This window comes from Nelumbo lutea, chromosome 1 (genome assembly GCF_056320005.1).
Source record: "Nelumbo lutea isolate HS-2025 chromosome 1, American lotus-T2T, whole genome shotgun sequence".
NCBI lineage: Eukaryota > Viridiplantae > Streptophyta > Magnoliopsida > Proteales > Nelumbonaceae > Nelumbo > Nelumbo lutea.
In genome coordinates, this window is record NC_142684.1 from 85,782,827 (window position 1) to 85,801,394 (window position 18,568).

Sequence of the window (18,568 nt, forward strand, 5' to 3'; positions counted from 1 at the left end):
TCAAACATTTTTTTGTTTAATATGAAGAATATATGATATTAATGGCATGGTCAAAGTTTTCTATAATTTTTTTAATTTTTATTTACTATTACTTAATTTATGACATAATAAAATCTGCTTATTTACCAAAGGAAATGCAATTCCAATACATTGTTTGGACAATGTTTTTTAATATTGTGGTCAAATTTATTAAATCGATCAATCCATTGCCCAATTCAGGATTCTAGGTCAATATACCACCAAACCACTCTCCTATACGATGACCTAGCTAATTAAATAATTGAACCATTTAACATGGTTGGTGGGATAATGTGTTAGACATTAATGTTTTTCTTTTTATTTTTATTCAATTTTCATCATTAATAAAAATAATTCTTATTTATCACACTTAATTTTTTTTATTTGATAAATACCCCATTTGACATGAGTAGTTAAACCACAAACCCACCACCTAGATGGAAAAAATCATTTACTTTCTTGATTGATCTTAAATGTTATTCCATTCCCATCATAAATAAATTTAATTATTATAATTACATTTATTTTTTTAATATGATGAATATAGTGTGTTGTGTAGATGACCTTCCTTATGTCTTGTTAGTTGGTCTGAACACTTTGTTGTTAAATATGAACCCTTGTCATTTCTTACCCATAGTTTTCAAGGCGCCAAGGCGAGGTTGGGCGTCAGGGGGGCACCTTGTCACCTAGGCAATGGACTCTTTTGTATAGAAAATATAGATCCTAGGGTATAGTTCCCTAGGTACCATAGCCATATTTCCTTAATAATTATTCATAATTTTCATAATTAAAGTATAGAAAATCAACATATTCATGAGAAGAAAAAAAAAGAAAAGAAAATTCAAAAAATATAGGGTCTGAAACCCTTATTTTTGTAATAGAAAAAGAAGAAAAGAAAAAGTGTTGATTATAGTAGTAGTACTGTCGTAGAAAATGTGTTGATTAGACAAAATTTTAAGTTGTTCCTTACTTATTGGTTCAGGTTTTAAAGTCTTTGAGGGTTCAATACATGATTAAATCCTAACAAATAAGAAAATAATAAAAACGAATTAGTATATAAACACACAAAATGAGTATTTTAGTTTAACTGTGCCTATTTTATAATTATAATGTCAAAAAATAAAGAATAAAAAAGCAATTTACAATACATAGTACAAAACTGCTAGGCGATAAGTGAGGCAAGCCTCAAAGGGCACCTTGTCGCCTAAGTGCCCACCTAGGCATCGCCTTGACAACTATGTTCTTACCACTTCAGTGCACGTCATTTTTGGTCTGCCCTTGGCTCCTTTAGACCCTTCAACTTGTGACAGACTACTTACTAGTGTTGTGGATGGTCATCTCTAAACATGACCAAACCATCTCGGTCTACTTTTCCCTGTTTTGTCAACTGTCGCCCATTGGAACTACTCTTAGATTCCTTCAAATATATTCTTTCCTAATGATTTTCTTTCTATTTTCTCCACTCATCCATCTCAGCATTTGTATTTCTACCACACCCATTTTCCACAGTTATAAATCAATTTGCATGTTTCTTGGGTCAGCTTTTTATTGACTAAATCCATATGGAGTATTCAATATTTGGGCTTCACTATACATTTTGCACATAATTATGATTTTCTTGTTGAGTAAAGTTCTCTGATTGATATCAATTAGAGACTTCATTAATTCATGCAACGCAAAGAGTTCAGACCTACCAACAGATGGGTGCTCAAGCAAAAGCACCTACTTGAAATTTGTATCCAGTCTATTGTTCCTATCCAATCCTTTACATTCCTTCACGCAGCTGAAAGAAATATTGTGGACCATCAAGAACAACCACACCTGGAATTTCACATCATCCATACTACTAAAGCTTTTACAAAAAATAGGACCCACTGGATGATGTAGAATCATCCAAAAACACAATTAACGCCCAAATATTTTGAGGAAACATCATCTTTGGTTCTGTATGCAGAATAACTATCATCAAAATTCAGAGAAAGAAACATAACTTATGAAGGCATCATACAGAAACAGAAAAAATGTGTTCTAGTGTACAGGGTTTGGAAGTGGGGAAGGTTGGCCCTGTTGTACAGAAAGTGGAGGTCTTTTGTTGTGCTCCTGTTCATAGACCAAAACGTCAAAGAGATGGAAACAAGTTGCATATGGACATACAAGAATATTCATTGAACATGTGTAAAGATTGACTGTTTATATGAATGTATGAAAGCTGAAATATTTTAAAATGAAACTTTGACAAGACCTAACAAGCAAACTGGAGGTAGAAGAGGCAGACTCTCTTAAACCAACTTGGCACACATGGTTGTTTGGAGTGAACCATTCATTATCATCTAAATCTAATCCCAATCATATGGGGTCGGCTACCAATCATCATCATCTATTTGGAGTGAACCATTCTCTGACAAAATCAATAGAAGATTTTGGTGAGTAGTCAGTAACAAAAAAATTCCATTCAAAAGGCCCATTTAATTGCAAAATCACTATCCCTTGTTATTACCCCCCCCCCCAGTTGATAGGACCACCAACTGCCACCAGGCCCACCACCAAAATCAGCTGTATAATGCCTCTAACTTTTCTCACACTCAAATCTGATTGCGATAAATCTTTGTAAATACTGGAAACCATAATTCTTTAGCGGCAATTTTTTTTGGTTGTTAGGTTATGGATTACTTCTTTGCAGAACTTTCAAGACACAAACTTTTCTTACATCCAAATCCTATTGCTTTCCAGTTCCTACATCGATAGACTGCCAACATCAAATTTTACTATTTTATATTGAAGATGACAATATTTAGAATAATTTCTCATGTGAAATCGTCTTTTAATTTAAATCATTGTAGAATGAGAAAAGAATTATCAGTAATTCATTTACGTACAAATTTAATAGTTTGTGGTACCTGATCTAGATATTTGACTTGGGCAATCTGAGTCAAATAAGGAGAGAGATGAGTTAAATTGGCAAGTGAGATATATTGAGAAGAGTCAAATTGGCAAGTGAAATCTTTCGATTCTTTTAACATTAAAACACAAAGACATGATAAAAAGGGGCAGCCCAGTGCACGAGTCTCTCATCAATGTGGGTCTGGGGAGGGATAGACGTATGCAGCCTTACCCCTGCACATACAGAGAGGCTATTTCCAAGATTTGAACCTTAGTCACCCACGTTGCAATGGAGCAACCCAACCGTTGTGCAAAGGCCCACCCTCTAAAACGCAAATACATGATCATTTTACCAAATTATAGTCAGTGATTTTGAAGGCAAATGAGGATTAGGATTGTCATACCTCCGAGCAAGGCCCAAGGATATGCCACCAGGCTCAACCTTAAGGAGCACGCCATGGATTTCGAACCGCCGTTGACCCGGACAGTCGGACTGTTTGGCCCGGGAGTCGTCCAAGCAACCGGCTCCGTTTTACCCCAAACCCGGTCCCTGGCCAAAAACCGTTGAATCAGTCAACAACCCGTTGAATGGGCGGTCAAGCCATTGACCCATCGACCCATTCAACGATTTTTTGCCGTTTTTTCTTTTTTGTCAGAACAGGCCATCAATTCGAACCGGATGGTTGAACTGTCGACCCAGAAACCGGTGGCCAGAACGGTACCATTTCCAGATTGTTTTTTAAAACCATGGTGCACGCTTGAATGTGCAAAGCATATTCCCCATACCTTCAGACTCCTTATGTATGTATATGTGTGTGTGTATTTGTAATTGTTTGCTGTATATGTAATTTTTATCAGTAACTGTTAAAAGAATTCATTAATAAATTTAAGAAAATGTACAACATCAAGAGCCATGCACCCCCGTTTACAGTGGTGCTATATAATTATGTATATGTTTACCTCTATGCTTGCACTTATGCTTCAATATATTCGAAACCATTTTGGGGTATTATTTAGCATTTAGAGTTTCTTAGTAGTTTACTAGTTTATGTTAAATGGTTTATAAGAATTCAATAACTTGCCATGGAGTTCCTAACATTCTAATAGTCTTTATTCTTGTGATCATTTATTCATCTGGACTACTCTTCTGCACAAAAATATACTCCTCATGTGCATATGCTAGAGTTTTTATCATGTAGTTTGATGTATTTCTAATAATTTTGTTAATTTAAAGTTCTAGGCACCTCACTTCACGCCTTCATGTTTTTAAGAATTGTTTATCATTCATCCAACCACAAAGAAGTTACTTCTATATGTAGACAATGTGCACAAGCATGACAAGTCCGTACTTCTATGGCAAAATGAACTGAATCCTTATTTAACAAAAGGTTGATCCTAATACACACATGCATATACATATAGAATGCGTAGCTTAAATACTAATATTTTATGGGGTGGATAAAATATAGAATGCATAGCCTAAATACTACCTAAAATAAACCAAGGGGGAAATAGTTGATCCTAATACACACATGCATATACATGTAACATATTGAAAATCCAAAGAAAGACTGGTAATACCCAAAAAGACAGCATCCTTATTTAACAAAAGGTTAACTAGAAGAACCTCTAGAAAGCCTCAAAGATTTTGCACTTCCAGATAAGACGTGTTTTAGCAAAAGCATTATTTTTATCATGTATCATGTATGTTGAGCTTTTTTTGATGAACAGAAACTGATTCATTAAATTAATAAAGAAGATATTGAGCAAAAAAATTAATAAAGAAGATGTACAAAGAAGATATAGGGAGAGATAAACTCTCTTAACTCTCCCAAATATAGACAACATGATTACAAAACAGCACAAAAGAGTGATCCCTTCCCGCCCCCCTGCTTTGCTAATGTATCAGCTAAAGAGTCAGCATTCCTTTTCACCCATTGCACATTGATTTCCATTCCTGAGATAGCCATTTACTCCCTTTCTCATTAATATAGCTCCACCATCCAGCCTCCTCTTCCTTCTGCAGCCACTCAAAAAATAACTTTGAGTCCCCTTCGATCAATTACAAGTTTATGAAAATTCAGCTCTTTAGCCCTTTGAAGACCTTCCAACACAGCCACTATTTCAGCCCTCAGAGAGTCTCCAACACCAATCAAACCTGAGCAGATGGTAATTATTCTTCCTTCCTTGTTTCTAAAATCTCCCCTATGCCTCAAGGACCCGGATTTCCTTCACTACTACCATCAAAATTCAGCTTGATGAAGCCGCATGAAGGTGGATGCCAAAATAGTCTTTTTTATCAATAATAAGTGGCTTTTCATTAAAAAGTATTAAGAATTGAGTACAGGAAAGGGGATATAAGCTTTCTTAACTCTCTCATCCAAGAAGTCCACCTAAAAGGTGAAAATTACAATTACAATCGAGACCAAAATAAAGAACCCCTTGTTTAGCTAACCCATCAGCAAAGGAATTGACAGTTTTTTTAATCCATGAGAATTTTGCATCAATGTCCTTTGTTGACTAGTAAAACTTCAGACTTCTTTTCATTGCTGTATTCTAAATCCCATTCACTTCTTCCTTCAACCAGCCTACTACCACCTTACAATCTCCTTCTATGACCAGTTTTCTAATACTCAGCTCTTTAGCTCTTTGCACACCTTCCAAAGCCGCCAAGATCTCAGCCTGAAGAGAGTCACCTACTCCAATTGGTCCCAAGAAAAGAGCAATTACATTCCCCTCCTCATTCTTTAATACTCCCCTAATGCCTGAAGGCGCTGGATTTCCAGCACTGCTACCATCAAAACTCAGCTTGATAAAGCCACTAGGAGGAGTCCAAATAGGAACATGAAGTCTCCTTAGCCAGGTCAGATGTTGCTATCTCTTTCCATTTCTTTTGCAAATCATCCACTGTAAAGTCTTCATACAGATTTAAAGACTTAAGCCATTATACCACCCTTACATGAATCACCACCAGTAAAGTTTCTAGGCTTCTCTTCTTATCTGAGAAGATGGGACCAAATTGGTCTTACCACAACCTTCATAGTAGCTGGATCAGCAACTTCATTCCAATTCCTCACCAAGTCATCTACATGGACCCCCTCAAAAAGTTCAATAGACTTCACCTGGTGGATAACCATAATTGTAATGACTTCAATTAGGGCATCTCTTCTCTCCTTTTCAAGAAAGATCCTCTGATTCCTTTATTCCTGAGCTGTCCAACACAAAGCCACACTTATGCATCTCCATAAAGACCTTCCCCTCTTCTTTGGCCAACTAAAAAAGGTAGAGGCAAACAAGCTCTGTATGCTTGGTGGGGGGTTCCACCTGCACCCAAACAAAGAGAGAAACCATTCCCAAATTGAGGAAATAAAAGGACAGGAGATTAATAAGTGGTAGCAAGATGTAGGGTGGCTGAAAGAAGATAAGGCTGGTCTATGGGGGTATAGAAATGAAAAGAAAAAATTTAAGTGGCTAGTCAAGGACATGGAAGTGAAGTTCAGTTGGGTGAAGAGATCTGCTAACCCATTTCTGATGAGTTAGCAAAGAGTGGGGTGGGTAGGGAAGCTTTATTTAGGGCCTAGTTGTAATTTCAGACTTTGTATGGGGCTTTGGCCTCAGTAGGGGGAGTTAAGAAATTTTATCTCCTGCTTGTACTATATTTACAGTCTAATTAATGAAAATGTTGTTATTGATCAAAAAAAAAAAAAAAAGACTCACCTTCAGCCTTACAAAGAGAACACCAACTAGGTCTTTTTCTTTGAAGTAAATCATAGGTGTTAATAATCTCTAGAAAGGCTTCCCAACAAAAAACACCAACTCAAGGTGGGAATGGGATAGCTTGCTCCAAAACTGCATAACAGGAAAAGGCATTCCCCAAACCATCCCACAGCTATACTAAGTAGGGATGAGCAAATGGGTAGGTTCTACCTGGAACAAAATGGAACCGACCTCGAACCAGCCTTGAACCGACCCTACCCAATCTGTTACAGGGTAGGGTCTGGTTCCAAATTCTTGGAACCGACCCCCACCAAGGTCAGTTCCAGGGTCTAGGGGTTAACCTACCCGAACCAACCCAATGAACCAACCTTGGTTGGCCTTGGTGGAACCGGCCTTGGAACCGAACATGCCTTGAAATAAACCCCAAAATATTTTAAGGATGTGAAGATTTGAACCCAAATAATACTCATGGCTAAAAAGCCAGTCTCACTTGACAATTAAGTTACCTAAGTACTTTATCATTAGTTTTCATTTTAATATTTGAATGTGTATAATAAATAATGTAAAAGGTAATATTTACAAAATTTAAATTAATTATAATGACAAATTTTGAACTACATATCAATATATTATGATAACCTAACATATTAAATTACTCAATTTAATCAATAAAGATAATATAAGTTTAAAGTAAATATTATCATCATTGAAAAATCAAGTTTTTAAAGGACATGTTTCTTTTTTTTAAGGGGGAGAGCAAAGAAAAAACAGGTTCCACACGTAGACCCTAGAACTGACCCTCAAACCACCAAGGACAAAACCAACCCTAGAACCGAAACCTGGAACCGACCCCTACAAGGTAGGTTTCAAGTTCTGCCATGGAACCGAACCGAACCGAACCAACCCATGTTCACCCCTAATACTAAGGATGAGAGAGGGCACAATGAAAGAAGATATAGGCTCATCCAATCATCCCCACAGTTGGAAATGGCATAAAAAAAGGGGAATTGCTCCTTCAAAGGTGAATTATCCAACCACACATGTTCCCAAAATTTGACTAGATTTCTAGAGCAAAGGTTATACCTAAAAAATGATAAGAAAGATGGTAAAATTACATGGATGGATTTCCACGAAGAAGCTTTAGAAGCCCTAGCCAAAATCCGGGAATCCCAACCATCAACCGCAAGCCCATGGATACTAATAATTAGTTTTGTCCACAACTTGTCCCTAACCATAGGTAATCTCCACAGCCATTTCCCTAACAAAGCAACATCCTTCTCTAGATGTTCCTTAACCCTAATCCATCAAACTTCTTGCTTCTGCTAACCACCCCACTCTATGGTCCTTGCTCCTTCTCACCTGGCTCCCAAAGAAGGTCACTCATCAATTTTTCTATTCTTTTGTTAACCTCCTCAAGAATCCTAAACACTGACAAAAAATACACCGACAGGTTGGCAAGTGTAGACCTAATAAGCATAATTCTTCCCCCCAAAGATAAGTAGCTCCTATTCCAAGATGCTACCTTCTTTGGCAACATGTTTTCTTCCCCCAAAGATATGTTGGCCTAGGTTTCGCCAACATGTTTTAGGCAAAACCATACTGTCAACCCACAAAAAGTGACATATCAAAGTTGTGGTTTTCATTTTAAAGTCTCGATTCATGACGTTTGATCAAGACTCAAGAGTAACTCAGCAAAACTTTCTTGGGATGATCGAATGTCTAAGAAGTAATATAAAAGGGCATTCAACCTAGGCCTGTAATCGGATCAGATTGGGATTGGATGTAGCTAAATCCAAGTTTGATCCAACAGAGTATTCCTAGCATCTGAGTTTGATCGGATGTATGGTTAGTGGATTCGAATTCGACTCCGATTGGATTTTAGGATTTCGGATTTTAATCCGACTTCGATAGGGTTCTTGCAAATTGAAGTTTAGAGTAGGAAAATTGGAACTGAACCTAAAAATAAGGGGTTGAAGACTTTAAAAATCAAAAACATAAAAGAAGGTTGGATTTATGAGAAAAAATTTGCTCAAGAAAATAGAGGATTTTTTTTACTTTATTATTTTCCTGTCATTTAACATACCAGATCAAATGAAAGTGATAGAAAATTCAGTGGGAAACTCCAACTAAAATCATAGGATTGATGCTTGATAGAGGTCAGAGAAAATGCAGAAAGGACTTTCAACACCAAAAAAAAAAAAAACACAAAACAAAACAAAACAAAAACAAAAACAAAAAACAAAAACAGAACAAAAAAACAAAACAAAAAACAAAACAAAAACAAAAACAAAACAAAAACAAAACAAAAACAAAACAAAAAAACAAAACAAAAAACAAAAAAAAAAACAAAACAAAAAACAAAAAAAAAACAGCAAAAACAAAACAAAAAACAAAAACAAATATTAAATCTTATCATTAAAGGAGATTCAGCCAACACCATTAATTGGCTTTCTAATCCTGACAGTGGGCCTTGGGCCTTAGCTCACTACCTGGCTGAAGCGAAAGACATCCTCTCTTCTTTAAATGCTCATTGGTCTGGATTCTGAGGGAACTAAACTCTGAAGCTGACAGTCTAGCTAAATCTGGTGCTCACAGGGATTACCTATTTAGTGATAGTTTTCTGCCTATGTAACTTTCTGAGTGCTTAAATGTTGTGTACATCTCCTCATGTACCTCTTTTATATCGAATAAAGTTAACCTTTTTCTCAAAAAATAAAAAAACAAAAACAAAAAGCACGAGAGATAAACTAATAACAGAGCATGGAACTGTGGAATTTGTTACCTTTATTCCATAGACAACAAGGGTTTACTTGCAAGTTACAATGACAGCGAAAGGCACCAAACAAGTAACAGCGGTAGGGAAAAGATAAATGACACCGTTCAAATCAAGGAAAATAGAAGAGTGCTGGTCTATTATTAACGATTTGCCATTAACAACAGTTGGTTGGCAACAACTGTTTTAAACAGCAAGGATTGGGAGAGGACTAAGAGAAGGGAAATAGAAGAGCATAATCCATCAACAACAGTTCACCATTCACAAGTCGCGACACTTGACTGGTGGCATTTGTTTTATGGCAGGTAGCAGGAGTTGGGACAGGACTCAAAGGAAAACCAGGATTAGGGTTTAAATCTTCAGTTAAAGGTAGACAATGCTTAATGGTATTGGGGAAGAGGATTTCCTCATTTACCCTTATGACATATACATATCATATATAAAAAATAATAATATAAAATCACCAGGAGTCGGATCTTTATCAGATTGGATGGTGGTACACCCGAATCCGATCCAATTTCTAATCAGATGCTATTTGCACCATCCAAATCCGATCCATTGACTTATTTAGCTCATCCAAATCCGAGACAATTGAATTGGATACCGAATTGGGTCACAAAATCTAGGATACCATTGACAGGCCTAATTCAACCCAACCCAACACAACAAAGCCTTCATGTGAAAGGTTGAATAACAGAATGACAAAGAATAGGTCAACAGTTAAATGGTTATACGAGAAACCTCTCTTCCCTAAACAAAGTGTATGAATCACAAAAACTTAGTATTAGACCCTTTCTAGCCATTACCCGATGATAATCCCTAGCCCCTAGCTATTATCTAGGGTCTTGAGAGGGGTAGACTTGCTAAGGACCTAACCTTGCACGAAGTGGCTCCTCCAATAAAATAACAAGTCACACCCTAGCAACATAACAAGCAGATCCTGATAATCAACTTCTTTAATACAAATATTGATTAAAAAAACTTCTTTAATACAAAAAGTGTGTCTATATCTACTGACCACATTTACGATGTAGAAATACTTGATAAATCAAACTTAGAATATGACTATAACTGCTAACTACTTACTGATTCCTAAACAACTTTTATTTTGACTAAAACTTAGGAAATAGACATTTTATTCTATTTCTTTTGATTTAACATATCCATAATAGAGCACAATGGCAGGGAAGGATTATTGTAGAAAACTCCAAATAGTCATGGTTAGTTAAAGCTCGAGTTGAGTTTTTTTGTCTTAACATATCGTTTTTTTTCCTTAAACACGGAACGTTGCTACATTCAGGTGCACAAATCACCTTGTATCACAGACTCTAGGAAACCCTTGTTTTAGTCACACTTCTAATTTTTTAAATACAGAATTCATCAAGAAGTTTCCACAGTCACAGTATTGTACTACTCAAGCTCTTCACCTTTTCTTTTTATCAACAAAGTTTAGAGTTTCATCACTTTGGTCATATTGGGAGAAGAGAAAAATACATGTATCAACCAAGGCCTTCTAACATTTGCATGAAAAACAAGCAAAAAGATTGCCTTTGTTTTTAATCTACAACGTACCATATACATTTGCAGTTACTCTGCAGATTCAAAACAAAGACACGAGATCTCTTTCTGCCTCTTAATGTGTTAGGAAAAAGGCCTCTGGCAATAGATATTCACAATGAAGGACCACTAAAATATCTTTAGCAGATAGATAAATAATGTTTTGAAAGGAATAATTCACATACCCCAATTTCTGTCACAGAATGGCAACAAGAACACTTAACTGATGGAGCCCCATAAGGGTACATCAGCAACACGGAACAATTCCCACATTTAACTTGCCCAACCTGATGAGCTGCAAAAAGAAAATAAAGCCCATAAAAGTAAAAACAAAGAGGAAACTCTTCCACAATAAAAACAAGGGTAAATTGCTGAAACCTCCCCTTAATTTTAATAATTGTAATCATCTCCCCTGAACTTTCAAATACAGTTGCAAGTAGGCCCCCTTTGATAGAATCTTCTTTAAAAAAAAGCATGAAAATGTCCAAAATACCCACGTAATTCCTATTGAGGTTAGTTTCTACAGAATAAAAAATAATAACACAAACTTTATGAACAACAAAAACAAAGAGAATTTAAAGTTACAGTTTGAGTGATTGGTATGAAGGCAAATTTGAAAAATAAATCAATTTTGAGAAAAAAAAATACTTGAAGGGTATGGGGTAGTGATTCATATGAAGAGAAAATTTGGAAAACAAACATTTTTGTTAAAAGTTACTACATGGGTATTTTGGACATTTTCATACATATTTTTAGAAGATTCTACCAAAGGGAGTCTGCTTGCAACTGTATGAGAAAGTTCAGGGGAGGTGATTGCAATTATTAAACTTCAGGAGAAGTTTCAGCAACGGTCAGAAACTTCAGGGGAGGTTTCAGCAATTTACCCTAAAAACAATCTTGTCCACAGTAACTGCTAGGAGATAATCATGCAAAATCATATTGTTAATCCAAAACAAGATAGAAGTTGTATACTTATATTGCTAACAAATTTTGCATCTCTCCTAACAACTGCTAAATGCTTGATACAAGTATTATTAGAAGTTGATCATTAGATACATGAAAGTTGAGCAACTAATGGAGAACAAACATTAACAAACCTTCTAGCAGAAGATTGACTGTCCGACACTGTGTGCATTTAACATATCTGACACCTCGAGGATAAGAAAGAAGACAACGACAGGTTCCACAAACCATTTGACCCATTTCTGCATCCAAATTATGTAATTGAAAGGGTGAGAAAACTGACTTAGGAACCAAATTCAAACGACTTCCATAACAACATTAATTAACAATCTCATAATTACTCCCTCCATCCGCAATCAATATCCTCTGTAAAAGAAACAAATTTTTAAATGAGATAATTGTTAATGCTTTGTTCTCATTAGTTTATATTTATTAAGCATTACCCTCCCCTTGCGGCTAGTGTACAGGCGAATAATCTAAAAGAAAAAGGTAAAGAAGAAAATATGTAGAAATGGGTAATGTAAGAAAATGAAAAAAAAAATCCTACTAACGAACAATTTCAAACTAAGATTTTAAATATCATTGAAATTTTTGAAATTTCAAAGTTCTGATTCCAGTTTTGACAGCTAGAATAAACAAAATATAAATAGAATTTAATATATTTACAAATATAAATGAAATAAGAAAGTTTCAGAGATATTCAGATGGGGAGATTTTGGGACAAAGGGAGGAATAAAACTTGCAACTATTGGAAGAAAACTGTAAATTCTTTAAAAAAATCAACTTGTTCAAAGTAGTTATGGAGTTTTGTACTTGTATCAATTTGTAAAGTTTTTTGGAACTTAATCGAGCAAGAACTTTAACCAAATTGAACTATCAAAAAAAAAGAATTTTAACCAGATTGCTTGTCTGGAAACCTTTCAAGTTCCAACCATTCTTTCTGGAAGTTGAGCATCTTCATATTCAAATTTTTGCAAAGCATCAGAAAAGGCTCACAAACTGTTATATATGCTACACTTCCAATAACATGCAAATTGCACATCTACTCCTGCCAATTTGTTTATGGAAATTTAGGTCCAGCAACTTTAATGAAGTAATCCATTCTAGGCGTCTCCATCAGTACCATCATAATTGAGAACTGGTCTAAGAGTAGCAGCAGATTGCCAATGGGAAATTACTAAATGTTGGTCCCAGCTATGGGGTGGACAGGATAGCACCTAAACTTCAGCATTAGAAATAAGAAGTTTCCATGGCAGTCTTGGCAGATATTATGTCTACTAATCTCCTGTAATTATATCTCAAGTATTACAAGTATTTCTCTGCATTCTTTGGATGCAGGTGGACTCCTTTGGGGGATGTGTGCTGCTCATTTGAAGATTCCCTCCACTCCTCTCCTAGGAAAAGAGGAAAAATATTATGAAGTACTAGAGCTGCTATCTTATGGTCTGTTTGAGAAGAAAGGAATGCCGAGCTATTCAAAGAAGAGACCCATCCTAAAGAACGTTTGATTCAAAATATCTTGATCAAAGTGATCCATTAGGTTAAACTTTACCAATCTTCCACCCCTACTCGACAAATAATCTTTTTAGAGGCTGGCAAGTTATTACCTTTCTCTCCTCTTGGTTGCCTCTCCTGGAAGGTAGCATTAAACTGAACTTTGATGGGTGTATGTAGCTTTGGAAATCCAAGCTAATCAGGTATAGGTAATGTTTCTAGACACCATGATGATACAATTGCAGCGATCTATACAGGAAAATCAGCCATGAGAACTCTATTAGAGGGGAATTACTGGCTGTACTCCATGGCCTTAGAATAGGAAGAAGCCAAAACTATAACCAAGTGGGATGTAGAAGCGGATCCCAAAACCATTATAGACTGGCTCAAGAACAAGCATTAGGGACCATGGAAGTATCGGCACATAATAAGAGAAATTAGCGATCTTGCAAGAGAAATGGGAGTCATTTAGGTTCCAAGATCAAGAAACCGTTTGGCAGACAATCTTGCCAAGTAACGTGTTAGCAGAACACCAATATAAGGCCTTCAACATGGGTGTAAGAGAAAAGCCAGGGTGTTTTCCCTAAAATTGAAAACCATGTTGATTGAGCTTAACTTCGACTTCATTAACAACATAGACAGAATAGAATAATGAACCAGTAGAAACGCAGATTAAACACAAAAAAAAGAATATCGTGCATACACATAACCCTCCTATTTCTCTTTGTTTCTCGAAATTAAGGAGTGCTTTTTAAGGGGGTGGATTACAGAAGTTCATGAAATTACAGAGGTAGAGACGCGCGCGCGCACACACTCACAGAGAGAGAGAGAGAGAATCACCGGGAGAAGGAGGGGTGGTTTGCCGCCGCGGAGGGGGCGCATCCGTAAGGTGGCCGTGGCTCCCCATTACAGCGATTTTCGTTTGTCGGGATTATTCAAACTCTGCTTCTCTTTTTCGTCAGACCCTGCCGATATCTACATATGATGCCAAAGTGCAGAAGACAACAAGACAAGACAAGATAATCCGAAGTTCCGAGCTCGAGTGGGAGATGACAGATGAGAAGTGGAGAGGAGGATCGAGGACTCGTTTCGTCCCCCTGTTCGAACGACCAGCATTATTGAAGAGAAGGAAAAGGAAAAAAAGTAAAAAACAACTCGGATTCGAGCCCGATGAAAAGGGTGCAATTTGAGCCGGGTTAATCGGGTTGCGGACCTTGCTGCAAGCTTAATCCAACCCGAATAATTAAATCCCTCAATCTTATTTAGGGTTGGGTTCGGCTTGGGTTAATCTAGTTTTTTTCACTCCAATTACTAGAATGTTCTTATTTGTTTATGATAATCAGAACAACTATCACCAATCAACTCAGGGACCAGGCGAGTCATGGGCCCCCATGATCCGGAAATCCCCCACACTAGTAAATACAGTTTGCCATATAAATTTGCCCCTCCACTCTCCAACATAGGTTGAACACTTAATCCCCTATGCGCTCATTTTAGGCTTTCTATTATATGTCCCGGATTAGTAAATTCAGTATTTATGTTAATTAGTCCGTTAATCAGCTGTTAAATGGCATTTGAAAAGATATAAATGCTCACCGAGTGTAGTACGGTGTAGTACGATGTAGACACAAAGGGCACTAGAATATCGGTCCTTTTTTTAACTTCCACTTATTCTTTTTCGATTTTGGTTCAAAGGGGTTGGTTTAAGTCCCGTCTACCTTTTGAACCAAGCCATGACTCGATACAACCCCTGTAGGGGTGTATCGGTAAGAGCCTGATACGTAATGATTTTTTGAACCTTGGTCACAAATTCTTGCCTTTTCTATTCAAGAAAGTTGGGGTCACTAGAATGCCTAGTGAGATATTACCCCGACTTTCTTGAATAGAAGAGGCAAAGATTTGTGATTGTTCATTTTTTGTCAATGTTTGGATGGTTGATAAAGAGAATTAGACAACACTCGAAGAGCATTTACATCTTTTCAAATGCCACTTAACAACTGGTTAGCGACAAATACTGGATTGGCACATTTTGAAAATTCGGGTATTGAATTGTCGCATTTTAAAGTTCAATGACCAAAGTGACACAGGCCCAAATTACAAGGTACTGGTCAAAAATTTTCCGTAACTAATTTGATAAATGAAATAACACGTCAACTAATAAAAACCAAAAAGACAGTTTTTTCTTTTTTTTCGGTACCAAAAAAAAAAGATAGAGTTCAAGATGTGAGCAGCCGTGTTGAAGTGTCTTCATATTAAGGATGCAACTTGGGCGTACTCACTTCTCAGGTTGCGCTTTTGTCATCCGACCCGGAGCCCAAGCCCAAAGCTGTAAATTGTAAAATATTTATTTGGGCTAATCCAACTCGCACCCGTATTTGGCGTATAATTGGATGAGGACATTAAGGATATGTGTGGTTTTGCGGGTATTTATAAATGAGTTATTTATTGCTTTAAATATTTATATATACAAATTTTATTTGAAACATTTTTTATTTTAAGGGGTGTTCTTTTTTTGGATTTTGAGAGGGGGGAAGTTTTAATGGGATTTTGGTTCCCATTGACCAAGAATCCCATGTTCTTTTTTCAAATTTATGTGGGGATTAGTGAATCCCATCTCCTAGGTGGGTGAATAACTTTTTTCACCTAGGGGAAAGTTGCCAACACTTGAATGGGACAAAAATATCATTTTTAATAATGGATCTTTATGGCTAAAATGGTCATTGTCTTATTTACATGAGAAATAAAAGAACATGGGTAATTGTACTTACCCGGGAAAGTGTTTTCCAAGAAAAACTTACCCCGATAACTGCATTTACCCAAGTAAATAATTTAGCAAAAAGTGAACGGAGCCTAAATGTTTCTCACTTTTGTTGTTTGGTTGGACATTATTTTAAACATTTTTTACTTTCCACCTCAGATTACCACCCCATAAAAGTGTGCCACATAAACATTTCGTTTTAAGAAATACTGGAACGTTATGGAAAACAAAATTTTGATGTTTTCCCAAATGCCCCCATGCACAAAAATCAAAACATTTCAATTTTTTGATGTTTATTTGATAAAAGTAAAAATCCAAACAATGGTTTCATATGCAATAAATGCCAATACCTACATGGTGCTAATGTGACAATATTTTTTCAATAAACGCTTAGGAAACCAAACATCATCTAAGATACCCTCAACTTGAACTCTCATTGTATATTAATAATATTATTATATTATGATGTCCAAATTTATTACTCTAACGACTATGGGATTGGGTCTTGTTCTACACATTTCCTTATTAGGTCCCAGACCCAACCCAACCCAACCCGTTGATGAGCACTATACATATACATGGATACATGCCTTCATACATGCAAAACTGCATACACATAATTACATAAATATGAATACATGAATTCATAAATACATAATTGCATGCATGCATATGATATTTATACAATACAAATACAAAGACATTGCATTTCGGTTGGGTCATGTTGGTTAATGCTTCAACTCTAACCAAATCCAAAATTAAGTCGGATTTATATTTTTCAACCAATACAAATACAAATACATGTCGCATTTTCGTTTGTTTCAGGTTGATTAATGTTTCAGCCCTAATCAAATCCAAAGTTTTTTTTTTGGTGCAATTAAAATTTCAATTGCTAAAAAAGTCTAAGGAGTACATCTGGAGGAGTAATCCAAAGCTCCAAACTAATTCATGGTGAAATCCCCAAAACTTTGTAGCCGAAGTATGATAAATCAAGTTTAAAGATCTATGCGCATGAAAGAAACATAAATCATCAAAATTAACAGCAACATTTTTAATGTCAGATATAACTAGTTGAGCAGCCCATGAAGAAGAGAACGATGTCCTTCGCAAGGCAGTAATCACGTTGAGATTGTCATTTATTACATAGATTTTCTGATGATGAAACACTGAGCAATGCTTTTAAGAAGAGAGAATAGTCATATGCTTACACACCTTCAACATCACAAAGAGGAGATGGAGTAACGCCCACCATGACGAACCTATTATTCACCCCAGTTATCATTTTTGACAGCAGAGCAGCATCAGTGTAAATAATTACATCCACCCCAGTTATCATTTTTGACAGCCAGTTATCATTTTCCAAATCTTCCACAACACAATAGTCATGAAAATCAGGTAAGACATCATGATCCTGTGCACCAATTACAAAATTTTGAATCCATTTTGCAACAGTTAGATTTGAAGGTTGATCCAGTCTCCAAGATATAGACTCAAACCAAATAGCTCTAAAAAATGAACAAAGCCATACTAAATGTTCTGATGGTTCAATGTCGTTACACCCAAAAGGGCATAACGCTTCAGGCCCTACACCAAAGAGTTAATCCTGTGTACGCAGCCCTCCAAAACGCACCATCTTGAGAGTCAATTGAAATAGGTCATAGATATTTATAGGCAAATTTTACAGAAAAAATACCACTGCGCTCTAACGTCCACAACCTTCCCTCATCACCACTTGATCTATTAGACAAAGAGACTAAGAATGTTTCGAAGTTAATTTGGATTTATATTTTTCAACCTTACCTTTAACAACTTCAATTCAAGCCAAACCAACTATTTTCACAGATAAGACATTGTGAATTGGCTTATTGCCCATCCATAGATTTATTCAAACCGTACTGGCTTATTGCTAATACATAGACTAGACATTTTTTTGATTGATATACACGGACAATAAGACATTGTGAATTGTTAATCTTCGAATTGTTAATCTTCTTATATAACTTTGTTAAATGGGTAAGGTTTTTTATGGGAAGTATTTTTGAAAATTACTAAAATTGCACCATACTCCGAGACTAAAGCGTGTGATAAAAAGTTTACGCTGTGTTTGATTGCAGTGCAAATTTATTTGCACTAATGCAAAATTATGATAGTACAAATGATTTAGATGCAAATTTTGATTTATTTTTGTCTCAAATTTTGTCTTACTTTGTTTGATCATGAAGTAAAATAAGACAAAATAAAATAAAACCCAAAACAAATTAAACCAAACTTTGTATTTTTATTTTATCTGCACTCCATACATTTATACTAATACAAATAAAATTACACTACAACCAAACACAGTTTGAAAAGAGTACAAATACAAATGTCAAGTGCAAAACCTCTTATTTTGTATTGTTCCTTTAAAC

At 35.9% G+C, this 18,568-nt stretch overlaps 1 protein-coding gene across 6 annotated transcripts; it reads right to left on the reverse strand.

The window, feature by feature from the left end:
* Nucleotides 1–1,657: 1,657 nt before the first annotated feature.
* Nucleotides 1,658–14,559, reverse strand: LOL2 (lsd one like 2). 6 transcript variants are annotated; one of them, XR_016105295.1, is made up of 5 exons: nt 14,243–14,559; nt 12,043–12,150; nt 11,131–11,240; nt 3,303–3,448; nt 2,164–2,416 (listed from the first exon to the last, which is right to left on the reverse strand). XR_016105295.1 is itself a non-coding variant. In XM_088965540.1 (4 exons), the coding sequence occupies exons 1-4, from the start codon at nt 14,307–14,309 to the stop codon at nt 1,784–1,786; spliced, it is 303 nt and encodes a 100-aa protein (XP_088821666.1). In that variant the 5' UTR covers nt 14,310–14,559; the 3' UTR covers nt 1,658–1,783. The 6 variants fall into 6 exon arrangements, 5 of the variants coding, with proteins under 5 accessions (XP_088821666.1, XP_088821667.1, XP_088821664.1 ...); XM_088965540.1 differs by lacking the exons at nt 2,164–2,416; nt 3,303–3,448 and adding an exon at nt 1,658–1,801; XM_088965541.1 differs by lacking the exons at nt 2,164–2,416; nt 3,303–3,448 and adding an exon at nt 1,658–1,962.
* Between the last annotated feature and the right edge of the window lie 4,009 nt (nt 14,560–18,568).

Coding starts and splice junctions, on each gene's coding strand:
- LOL2 (XM_088965538.1), bottom strand. CDS start 14,309: ATGGGGAGCCACGGCCACCTTACGGATGCGCCCCCTCCGCGGCGGCAA. Junction 12,151..14,242: donor AACCACCCCTCCTTCTCCCG/GTGATTCTCTCT, acceptor ATTTGGATGCAG/AAATGGGTCAAATGGTTTGT. Junction 11,241..12,042: donor AGTCAATCTTCTGCTAGAAG/GTTTGTTAATGT, acceptor TTCTTTTTGCAG/CTCATCAGGTTGGGCAAGTT.